Source organism: Pseudophryne corroboree, chromosome 9 (assembly GCF_028390025.1).
Source record: "Pseudophryne corroboree isolate aPseCor3 chromosome 9, aPseCor3.hap2, whole genome shotgun sequence".
Classification (NCBI taxonomy): Eukaryota; Metazoa; Chordata; class Amphibia; order Anura; family Myobatrachidae; genus Pseudophryne; species Pseudophryne corroboree.
The window spans coordinates 440,437,746-440,450,178 of NC_086452.1; the positions used below are offsets into that span (position 1 = coordinate 440,437,746).

General features: G+C 49.8%; 1 protein-coding gene across 11 annotated transcripts in view; it reads left to right on the top strand.

The window, feature by feature from the left end:
* The window catches only part of USP19 (ubiquitin specific peptidase 19), a 156,221-nt gene that overhangs the window by 80,300 nt on the left and 63,488 nt on the right, over nucleotides 1-12,433 (top strand). For all 11 annotated transcript variants that reach the window (XM_063941103.1, XM_063941105.1, XM_063941113.1 and 8 more), the window contains 4 exons: nucleotides 4,001-4,159; nucleotides 4,432-4,542; nucleotides 11,334-11,444; nucleotides 11,528-11,629. In XM_063941103.1, the coding sequence (XP_063797173.1) occupies nucleotides 4,001-4,159; nucleotides 4,432-4,542; nucleotides 11,334-11,444; nucleotides 11,528-11,629 (483 nt within the window). The remainder of the gene's footprint in view (nucleotides 1-4,000; nucleotides 4,160-4,431; nucleotides 4,543-11,333; nucleotides 11,445-11,527; nucleotides 11,630-12,433) is intronic.

The following is a 12,433-nucleotide window of genomic DNA, read 5'->3' on the forward strand; positions in this document are numbered from 1 at the left end:
GGGCGCCCATCCCAAGTGCGGATTGTCTAAAATACTTGTATATAGTTATTGTTTAACTAAAGGGTTATTGTTGAGCCATCTGTTGAGAGGCTCAGTTATGTTTCATACTGTTAACTGGGTATAGTATCACGAGTTATACGGTGTGATTGGTGTGGCTGGTATGAGTCTTACCCGGGATTCAAAATCCTTCCTTATTGTGTCAGCTCTTCCGGGCACAGTATCCTAACTGAGGTCTGGAGGAGGGTCATGGTGGGAGGAGCCAGTGCACACCAGGTAGTCCTAAAGCTTTCTTTAGTTGTGCCCAGTCTCCTGCGGAGCCGCTATTCCCCATGGTCCTTACGGAGTCCCAGCATCCACTACGGACTACGAGAAATAGATTTACCGGTGAGTAAAATCTTATTTTCCCTGATTCTGCAGAGTTAGATGACCTATTTAAATTAGCCTGAAAAAATCCAGACATAAAATCTTTTTGACACTTGGTATTTTTGCACACTTTCCCATTTGCTCCTGAAGGTAGGAAATTCTGGGAAGAACCCCCAAGAGTTGATGTATCCGTCTTTCGACTGTCAAAGAAGGCGGTACTGACTGCCCCGGGCTCCTCTACCATAGAGGACCCTGGGGACAGAAAAACAGAGACTACACTAAAGCCTAGCTACACAGCAGCAGGTATATCGCAAAGGCCGGTCATAGCGGGTTGCTGGATGACCCATGCCATTCATACGTGGGCTACTCAGATTCAGGGGAGCCTCTCCGGGGATATGCCTCTGGTCACTACAGTGACTCTCCTGAAGCACATTCAGGACACTGCACGTGTCCTGTGTGACTCGCTCAAGGAGATAGGCAATATTAATGCTAGAACTTCTGCCATGGCAGTGTCGGCGCACTGGGCCTTGTGGTTGCGTTGGTGGATAGCGGATGCAGAATCCAAGCACAGTGTGAAATCCCTCCCCTTTTCTCGGGAATGGCTCTTTGGGGTTGAGTTGGATACATGGATTTCCAAAGTCACTGCAGGAAAATCTACGTTTCTTCCAACTGGGGCCCCGCCGGCGAGGCGTTCCTACCCTGGGTCGTCTGTTCAGTCCTTTCGGTCTAACAGATTTCGATCTAGGGCCAGGGGTGCCTTCAATGCAATTAGCGGCACCAGAGGTAAGAGAAAAAGACCTGCAAACACCGGTTCTCAGGAATAGAGCACCAGTTCTGCTTCCACTAAGTCCTCAGCATGACTGTGCCCACCCACCCCGAGGGCATCTCGAGGTGGGAACTCGACTGTCAGTTCAGCCACATCTGGGAGGTTTCCTGACAGGATACCTGGGTCAGGGACCATGTTTCTCAGGGCTACAAGCTGGAGTTCGATGGTGCTCCTCCCCAACGCTTTTTCAAATCAAGCTTACCAGCTCCGACCTGCTCGAGTATCCATCCATCTCTGCATAAGATTGTTGGGGAAGATGGTCGCCTCATATGAGGCGATCCAATATGGGAGGTTCCATGTTCCATGCTAGAACATTTTCAATTGGATCTCCTGAGCAAGTTGTCCGGATCACATCTACTGATGCATCGGATGATACGGCCGTCACATCAGGCCAGGATTTCCCTCCTGTGGTGCCTGCAGTCCTCCAACCTCCCGGAAGGCCGGAATTTTCGAAATTCAGGATTGGATCCTCCTCACAACTGATGCGAGTCTGAGAGGATGGGGAGCTTTCACCCAAGGGGCGCAGTTCCAGGGCAGGTGGTCGGCCCACGAAGCCCTCCTTCTGATCAACATTATGGTACTTCGGGTGATCTACAATGCTCTGCTTCAGGCCTCTCCTTTGCTCAAGAATCACGCAATCCAAGTACAGTCGGGCAACGCCACAGCAGTGGCTTACATCAATCGGCAAGCAGGGACAAAAAGCAGAGCCTGCATGCGAGAGGTGTCAAGAATACTCCTCTGGGCGGAAAGAAATGCAAGAGCAATGTCAGCAATCTTCATTCTGGGAGTGGACAACTGGGAAGCGTATTTCCTGAGATCTCCACCCGGGGGAGTGGGGGCTCAACCATCAGGTGTTTCACCAGATCATTGACCAGAGGGGTTGCCCACAAATAGACATGATGGCTTCTCGACTCAACAAGAAGCTTTACTGGTATTGCTTTACTGGATGCACTGACGTCGCCTTGGCCTTACCGGCTGGACTACCTGTTAACTCTGATTCCTTTGCTCCCAAGGGTGCTCAAGTGAATCAGAAATCAAGGTGTCCAGCCAATTCTGATTGGCTCGGATTGGCCTCAGAGGGCGTGATACACGGAACTTCTGGACATGTCCATCGAAGACCCTTGGCCTTTACCACTAAGAAGAGATCTTCAACAAGGACCGTTCATCTACCCGGACTTACGGCGACTTCGTTTGACAACATAGTGGTTGAGCAGAACATCCTAGCTCACAATGGCCTTTCCAAAAAGGTTATTGCTACCATGGTTCAGGCCAGGAAACCTTTGACATCAAAACACGATCATATCTGGAGAAGATATGTCTCTTGGTGCAAGGAACGCACGTATCCACCTGCAGAGTTCCACTTGAGTCGTTTCTTACATTTCCTGCAGGCTGCTGTGGATAAGGGCTTACGTCTGGGTTCCATTAAGGTCCAGATTTCAGCTCTCTCCATTTTCTTCCAGAAGAAATTGGCAATGTTGCCAGAAGTTCAGACCTTCTTGCAAGGGGTACTCCACATACAACCTCCTTTTGTGCCACCTACGGCGCCCTGGGATTTGAATGTGGTGTTGGAATTTCTACAGTCATCCTGGTTTGAACCTCTGACGACGGGAGAAGACAAGTACCTCACGTGAAAGACTGTGATGTTACTGGCCCTGGCCTCCGCTAGGCGTGTCTCAGAATTGGGTGCCTTATCATGTAAAAGTCCATACTTGGTCTTTTACAAGGACAGAGCGGAGCTCAGGACTAGACAGCCAAGGACAGAGCGGAGCTCAGGACTAGACAGCAGTTCCTGCCGAGGGTTGTCTCAGCGTTTCACCTGAATCAACCTATTGTGGTTCCGTCAAGTTCTGACGCTTCTGCTCCGCCAGAGGCATTGGATGCGGTGCGAGCCTTGAAGATCTTTGTCAAGCGGACGGCTCGGATCAGAAAGACTGATTCCTTGTTCGTGCTCTATGATGCACAGAAAAAGGGTTGTCCTGCTTCAAAGCAGTCCATTGCTCGTTGGCTTAGGCTTACAATCCAACAGGCCTATGTATCGGCAGCCTTACCTGTTCCTAAGTCTCTGAAGGCCCATTCTACAAGATCAATGGGCTCTTCCTGGGCGGCTGCCCGTGGAGTCTCGGCGTTGCAACTATGCCGAGCTGCTACCTGGTCGGGGAAGAACACCTTTGAAGTTCTATAAGTTTGATACCCTGGCCAAAGAGGATACCCAGTTTGGGCAGGTGGTGCTGCAGAAGTCTCTGCAAGTTCCCGCCAGTTCTGGAAGCTTTGGGACGTCCCCATCGTACGAAGTCTCCCTAATATCCCTTATGGATGCTAGAGGAAAAGGATTTTAATTACCTACCGGTAAATCCTTTTCTCGTAGTCCATAAGGGATATTGGTCGCCCACCTTAGTGCGTTGTTCTGCAGGTTCTCTTTTATGTGGTTACCAGCTGTTGCTGGTTGTTGTATGTTAGTGGTGTGCTGGTATATAAATCTCACCACTCATTGTTATTCTGTTCCTTCTCTCATATATGTCCTTTCTGCTTCAGACACTGTTTTACCTATAACTGCCCGTGGGAGGGGGCATAGAGGGGAGGAGCCAGCACACCCAGTGAAGAAATTTAAAGTGCACCGGCTCCTTTGGACCCCATCTATACCCCATCGTACTAAGTCTCCCCGATATCCCTTATGGACTACGAGAAAAGGATTTACCGGTAGGTAATTTAAAATCCTATTTTGGTTGACGTGTCTAGTTGGTAAATGTAATGCTTGCCTTAAATACTGTCATATTGTAGTATTTAATGCATCACCTGACACTTTGTTTCCAGGCTATAGTTGCCAGCAAGGCCAGCCAGTTCACAGGTTATGCCCAGCACGATGCCCAGGAGTTCATGGCTTTTCTGCTGGATGGACTCCATGAAGATCTGAACCGGATTCAGAACAAGCCATACACAGAGACCGTGGACTCGGACGGGAGGCCTGATGAGGTACCATAATACACGATTTGCATAGAGACATTCCAGACTGGTCTATGGAAAAGTCTCAGTCTGCATATGGCTTCTGAATTTTGCGTGTTATGCCAGCCGTTTGGTGTTCCCTACAGAATGTTCCTACACTCTCACCTTCGACCCCAACCACGCCCCAGTAAAGTGACACCACTGTACGTTTTTGAATGCTGGGCGTGTTATCTTAGTTGCATTGCCCTTTGAAGTTACTGAAATCCCCACTCTGTAACCGCTTCTGTATTCTCTCCTCACAGGAGGTGGCAGATGAGGCCTGGCTCCGGCATAAGATGAGGAATGATTCCTTTGTGGTAGACTTGTTCCAAGGCCAGTATAAATCCAAGCTGGTCTGTCCAGTCTGTGCTAAGGTGAGACTAGATGCCATTAGGGAGATGGCAATTCATCTAGTTTGTCAATGGGTTGTGGCATTAAGGAATATATCTCTATGGCTTTGTCTTTTCTCCCATTGTTCTAGCTTACCCATTCTCAAGAAGGTAAAAAAAAAAAAAAAGAGTTCAGTTGCTTCTGGACGGCACCAGTTCTAAATGTTACTGTACACTGACATTCTCAAGAGGGAAGCTGGCCCTGTGTGGCATCTTTTCTTTTAAGACGGGACTAGTTACATCAGGGAATGGCAAGCTGTTTGCCCGGGGGGCTTCACTTATGTTTACATAGTGTAGCAACAGCACACACCTACCCTCTGCCCTCTAAGCTTTAAGGTTCTGAGAAAAAAAATATATACAAAAATATAAAAATAAAATAAAAAAATATAAAAATTTATATATATATATTTATTTATTTATTAACCTTCTTATTTGGGGTCCATGGTCTCCACAGGGTTAACCTTGAGTATGATCTGGTGGAGACCAGGACTGGCACCAAATAAAACTTTGTGAGGATCCCAAGATGCAGTGGGGTCCTCTGCTTTCATACCCCATCCCCATGCTCAGTTGGGGGCCTCCAGAAGCAAACACCATACTCAGTGAGGTCTCATAGCTCCCTCTTCCTGTGACTACTCTTCCTATACAGGGTAAGTATTATACGGACTATTCCACCGCATGCTTACCTTCATATAACATGGGAACTATAACTCAAGGGTCCCGTTGCCACGGTTACATCACTATTCATTATCTTGTCTGGATTTTAGATTTGTGTCATAAGCTTTTTTCTTCTTTTTTTTTTTTTCCTCTTTTCATTTTTGCTTCTTCAGTTTAGTCCATTGCTCTTTTTATTTTAATTTAATTTTTCTAAGGAGGATATCTTATTAGCCCCAGTAATTTGCCGGTGGCTTATCGGGGGTTACCTGAAGCTGCACCGGGTGCCGGCTCCTGACAGCGCCCGGTGCAGCGTTGCTGCTCCGGCTACCCCGGTCACATGGCCGCTCCTCTGTCATGTGACCGCTGCCGGGGGTGGAGGAGAGGGGAGATGAGGTCACGGCGCTGCCCCGGCTTCTCTGCCGGGGGTCACCGCGCCGAGCACAGCTTCTGGATGCTTGCAGTCCCAGCCTGCTGCTGCAGTGGGCATGGGACGTTGCAGGTTGTCCCGCTCATTGGGGATTTTGTTTTGCCTGCTTCAGGCAGGCAAAACCAAATCCCCAGAAACTGGCCCGTTTCCGTGCGAAAACGAGGCTGTTTTTACCAAAAACACCCAGGTTTCATTGAACCTGTGTGTTTTCGGGAGAAAGGACTTTTTTTTTTTTTTTTAATACAGGCGATCAATCTGGATAGCCTGTAAAAAAATAAAAATAAAAAAAAATATCAGTGAAAAATCGCGAAAAACATACATTTTTCGCACCCAATGTTTTCCTGGGCCCAATAGGATATCCCCCTAAATCTCTATTTGTCCTGCACTGCCTTTGAATGTTAACCGTGTTACAAACCTGCAAAGTGACCACAAGTAATAATCATTAACGTATACATAAAAAAAACAAGACCCTGAACCTGACCCTGGAGGTTCTTCACTGGTTACCAACCCCTCCTCTTACACCAATGATTAAAGAGTGCTTCTCAAACTCTGTCCTCAAGACCCACAACAGTCCACGTTGTAAGGATATCCATGACCAGTGTTTAAAATACATAAACAATTAAGGTCCATCCTGTTTAACTCTTTTAATTAGAATGTAGCCCATAGAGTCATTATTGCATATAGGGAGGCCAATCCCGGGATCGGGATCGGCGGGATCCCGGTATTTGGGCTCAAAAATGCCGGGATTTGAATCCTGGTATTGGAGCATCAAATCCCGGGTTTCACGGGATTACATTGCGCATGTGCAGGAGGGTGGGTGTGTAAGTTGTACTACTTACAAATAGGCGGGCGGCAGCCATAGACAAACGCTGAACACGGTGGCACTTCAAATGTGGCGCCGGCCACCAGCCAATCAGAGCTGGCGGGCCGGCAGCCAATCAGGGAAGCGGCCGCAGCAGTCGCTCCTGATTGGCTGCTGCGTCAATCAGGAGCGACTGCTGCGGCCGCTTCCCTGATTGGCTGCCGGTCCGCCAGGTCTGGTTGGCTAGCGCTTCATTTGAAATGCCGCCGCGTTCAGTGTGTCCATGGCTGCCGCCCACCTAATAGTAAGTGGTATTACTTACACCCACCCTCCCTCCGTGCAGTTCTAACAGCCTCCCTCCCCGCCCAGCTACCTACACCCTTCCGCCCAGCTACCTACACCCTTCCGCCCAGCTACCTACACCCTTCCGCCCAGCTACCTACACCCTTCCGCCCAGCTACCTACACCCTTCCGCCCAGCTACCTACACCCTTCCGCCCAGCTACCTACACCCTCCCGCCCCGCCCAGCTACCTACACCCTTCCGCCCAGCTACCTACACCCTTCCGCCCAGCTACCTACACCCTCCCGCCCAGCTACCTACACCCTCCCGCCCAGCTACCTACACCCTCCCGCCCAGCTACCTACACCCTTCCGCCCAGCTACCTACACCCTTCCGCCCAGCTACCTACACCCTTCCGCCCAGCTACCTACACCCTTCCGCCCAGCTACCTACACCCTTCCGCCCAGCTACCTACACCCTTCCGCCCAGCTACCTACACCCTCCCGCCCCGCCCAGCTACCTACACCCTTCCGCCCAGCTACCTACACCCTTCCGCCCAGCTACCTACACCCTTCCGCCCAGCTACCTACACCCTCCCGCCCAGCTACCTACACCCTCCCGCCCAGCTACCTACACCCTCCCGCCCAGCTACCTACACCCTTCCGCCCAGCTACCTACACCCTTCCGCCCAGCTACCTACACCCTTCCGCCCAGCTACCTACACCCTTCCGCCCAGCTACCTACACCCTTCCGCCCAGCTACCTACACCCTTCCGCCCAGCTACCTACACCCTTCCGCCCAGCTACCTACACCCTTCCGCCCAGCTACCTACACCCTTCCGCCCAGCTACCTACACCCTCCCGCCCAGATACCTACACCCTCCCGCCCCGCCCAGCTACCTACACCCTCCCGCCCAGCTACCTACACCCTCCCTCCCGCCCCGCTACCTACACCCTCGCTCCCGCCCCGCTACCTACACCCTCCCTCCCGCCCCGCTACCTAGACCCTCCCTCCCGCCCTGCAGCTACCTAGACCCTCCCTCCCGCCCCGCAGCTACCTAGACCCTCCCTCCCGCCCCGCAGCTACCTAGACCCTCCCTCCCGCCCCGCAGCTACCTAGACCCTCCCTCCCGCCCCGCAGCTACCTAGACCCTCCCGCCCCGCAGCTACCTAGACCCTCCCGCCCCGCAGCTACCTAGACCCTCCCGCCCCGCAGCTACCTAGACCCTCCCGCCCCGCAGCTACCTAGACCCTCTCTCCCTTCCACGCCGCTACCTGCCCTCCAGCGCTGCTCCCTACACCCTTCTTCACTGATCCCTACTGCAATCCCGGGAATCCCGGAATTGAGCGTTTTTCAATCCCGAATCCTGGGATTGAAAAAACGGCCCGGGATTGGCCTCCCTAATTGCATATTTGTCTGATCCATCCAGACACCAGGATACACTGTCTGGGAATTGCTGATCTAGGGGATACAGGGGGCTTTATGGTCAATATTGCAGGATAACATCACTGTGTTACATTATTGCCTTTCTCTGCTGCTATTGAAATATTATTCTTGAAAAGACTGAGCCGGTGTTTGCTTGTGCAGGGCTGATCTTTCCTTGTATCCACATGTAATCCTGATTAATAGTTCCGTTTGTGTTGAATAAACAGGACAGAATGATCATGTAAATCTCTGGCCGGTAATACAAGGTCCCATCGGGGATTTGCTGTCCAAATACTTCAGTACCCACTCTAGTGCAAACTAAACTGAAAATATGTTTTTTGTTAAAGCAGACAAAGACTGGAATTCATTTTTTTTTTTTTTTTTTGCTGTACCTTTATTTTTTACAATATTCATTATTAGGGCTTTATTCAGTATTTTTTTTTGTAAACCAAAAAAGCAACTGGGCAAAACCATACTGCACTGCAGGTGGGGCAGATGTAACATGTGCAGAGAGAGTTAGATGTGGGGGGAGGGTGTTCAAACTGACATCTAAATTGCAGTGGTTTTGCCCAGTTGCTTGCTTTTTTGGTTTATATAACAAACCTGAATAACCCCCTTAGAACGGGTGTACTAAAAGCTAAATGTGGCCAAAACTCCTAAATCTGCTGTTTTGGCCTCGTCCTCATATGTACCAAGCTTTGGAATGCGGTACTTCTTGGAGCTTGGACTCAGTAGGCAATACTATCTATAGATGGCATTGCCTAATAAAAGCCTATGTGCTTCTTTTCACCTGCTTCCCAGAGGAGGGTCCAATCGGATCCCTCCCAGTGTCCCCTCTGCGGCACCCGGAAGTCCTCTCATCGCAAAGGACGACTCTTTAGAAAGAGCTGTACTTTGCGCTTTTAATCTCAATTCTAGGTACGTACCAGCGTTACTAACGCCACTATGCACCCAATAAGTGGTGGGATGTATTGCATCCAGAATGCAATGCATAGTACATCCCGCCCTTAGTCTGCCTGGTTTTACAGTGCACTAGTTGCTGACACTCGGTGAAATTAGGTAGCCATTTTGTTCAGCTTCATATTATGTTCATAGAAAATGCAGCCTATCAATTCACTGTTCTTACAGTATGTTCAGGGTTACTTGAAAGAATGTTGTATAATGGCTGGGGTGGGACATCGGTATGTAGTCATTAAGTCGACATTGTTTAAAATGTAGACCCTGATGTAGTGGCTCCTAGTGACATCACTGTGCCCCTTCATGCCTAGCAATCCTGAGGTACTGGCTCCTAGTGCCATCACTGTGCCCCCTTCATGCCTAGCAATCCTGAGGTACTGGCTCCTAGTGACATCACTATGCCCCTTCATGCCTAGCAATCCTGAGGTACTGGCTCCTAGTGACATCACTGTTACCCTTCATGCCTAGCAATCATGAGGTACTGGCTCCTAGTGACATCACTGTTACCCTTCATGCCTAGCAATCATGAGGTACTGGCTTCTAGTGACATCATTATGCCCCTTCATGCCTAGCAATCCTGAGGTACTGGCTCCTAGTGACATCACGGTTACCCTTCATGCCTAGCAATCATGAGGTACTGGCTTCTAGTGACATCATTATGCCCCTTCATGCCTAGCAATCCTGAGGTACTGGCTCCTAGTGACATCACTATGCCCCTTCATGCTTAGCAATCCTGAGGTACTGGCTCCTAGTGACATCACTGTTACCCTTCATGCCTAGCAATCCTGAGGTACTGGCTCCTAGTAACATCACTATGCCCCTTCATGCCTAGCAATCCTGAGGGACTGGCTCCTAGTGACATCACTGTTACCCTTCATGCCTAGCAATCCTGAGGTACTGGCTCCTAGTGACATCACTATGCCCCTTCATGCTTAGCAATCCTGAGGTACTGGCTTCTAGTGACATCACTGTTACCCTTCATGCCTAGCAATCCTGAGGTACTGGCTCCTAGTGACATCACTATGCCCCTTCATGCCTAGCAATCCTGAGGTACTGGTTCCTAGTGATATCACTGTGCCCCCTTCATGCCTAGCAATCCTGAGGTACTGGCTCCTAGTGATATCACTGTGCCCCCTTCATGCCTAGCAATCCTGAGGTACTGGTTCCTAGTGATATCACTGTGCCCCCTTCATGCCTAGCAATCCTGAGGTACTGGCTCCTAGTGATATCACTGTGCCCCCTTCATGCCTAGCAATCCTGAGGTACTGGTTCCTAGTGATATCACTGTGCCCCCTTCATGCCTAGCAATCCTGAGGTACTGGCTCCTAGTGATATCACTATGCCCCTTCATGACTAGCATTTCTGAGGTACTGGCTCCTAGTGACATCACTGTTACCCTTCATGCCTAGCATTCCTGAGGAATACTCTGCAGCATTCAGACAACCACTGCCATTTCATCCACATTAAAGGGTTCACTACGATATGCCGGCGGTCGGGCTCCCGGCGACCAGCATACTGGCGCCGGGAGCCTGACCGCCGGCTTACCGACAGTGTGGCAAGCGCAAATGAGCCCCTTGCGGGCTCGCTGCGCTCGCCACGCTACGGGCCACGCTATTTTATTCTCCCTCCAGGGTAGTCGTGGACCCCCTCGAGGGAGAATAAGTGTCGGTATCCCGGCGCCGGTATACTGTGCGCCGGGATCCCGTCAGTCGGCATACTGAAGACCACCCACATTAAATACACGTATACAGAGTGTTCTGAGTCTGTCATTTTATTCCAGTGGTATAAATGTAGTGATGGGTAATAAGCGACATGTTAAAGCAACAGTTACTGGTTTGCTCATTGTGGATAAGACAGGTGTGTGAGACGGCTTTTTAGAAACACGTCGGGGCCACCGTACATGCAACGCCCTGTTATTGTTTTTGTTTGCCTCCAGTTGAAGGTTGAACTGTGCCACAGTGTAATTTTATAATGCTGCCCTGTTCTACACATTGATAGCTGTGGTGCTTTTATGTGAGGGGTAATCTGTGTGTCCCATTTACTGTCACGTTCCAGTGCAGTCGTGTCTAAAATTCCCACCTGACCCCCCCAGCCTTCTTGTAATGGCAGCGTAACACACGAATGCGCATAGCTGTTGTCAGCAGTTTCCTATATAGCAGATATAATAGTGCATGTGTCAGCAAATCTTCCAGTCTTGCACCTTCTCCTTACTATAATCTGTGTGCTGCAGGTGTCCATCACGTTTGATCCCTTCCTCTACTTGCCGGTACCCCTACCACAGAAACAGAAGGTTCTCACTGTGTACTACTTTGCAAAAGAGCCGCACAAGAAACCCGTAAAGGTGAGGCTTGTTATATGGCGCGGTCAGTGCAGCTATTATACCAGTGATTTACACTGGAACCGTCATCTTCTCTCCTTTTCTAGTTCCTGGTCAGCATTAGTAAGGAGAACTCAAACGCCGCAGATGTCCTGGAGTCCATCTCTCAGAGTGTCCGGGTGAAGACGGAAAATCTAAAGCTAGCAGAGGTATGTATTGCTATAGGGTGTATATGTATGTGGCTATAATAATATTATAGGACGTACCTATAGACTGACGTTGCCCTGCTAGTAGAGCAACCACCCATCAGATCCTGTGTTTCGGCACACCAATATACTGTATTATAAACTGGCACTTCACAAGCAGTAACAGGTTTGCAATATATTTTCCTCTTGCGTCCTGTCTGGGGGACAGTGCAGACTGGGTTTAGAGGAGGCTGAGGACTAGGCACTCAATAGTTAATCTGAGCTAGTTACTTGGAATATGGTCATTGCTGCTTAAGCTTTACAGTGAATGAAAATGTAATTGCCAGCTGTGTCGGTAACAAAGATTGGGTATCCGTTCACATGGTCGACCATGTTATGGTCGACAGTCATTAGGTCGACCACTATTGGTCGACATTGACATGGACACATGGTCGACACGTGAAAATGGTCGACACATGAAAAGGTCGACATGAGTTTTTTAACTTTTTTTTCTTTTGGGGAACTTTTCCATACTTTACGATCCACATGGACTACGATTGGAACGGTAAAGTGTGCCGAGCGAAGCGGTAGCGGAGCGAAGGCACCATGCCCGAAGCATGGCGAGCGATGCGAGCCATGCGAGGGGACGCGGTGCACTAATTGGGGTTCCCAGTCACTTTACGCGAAAAACGACACCCAAAAAAGTTAAACTCATGTCGACCTTTTCATATGTCAACCTTTCATGTGTCGACCATGTCAATGTCGACCAATAGTGGTCGACCTAATGACTGTCGACCATAACATGGTCGACCATTCACACCGGAACCC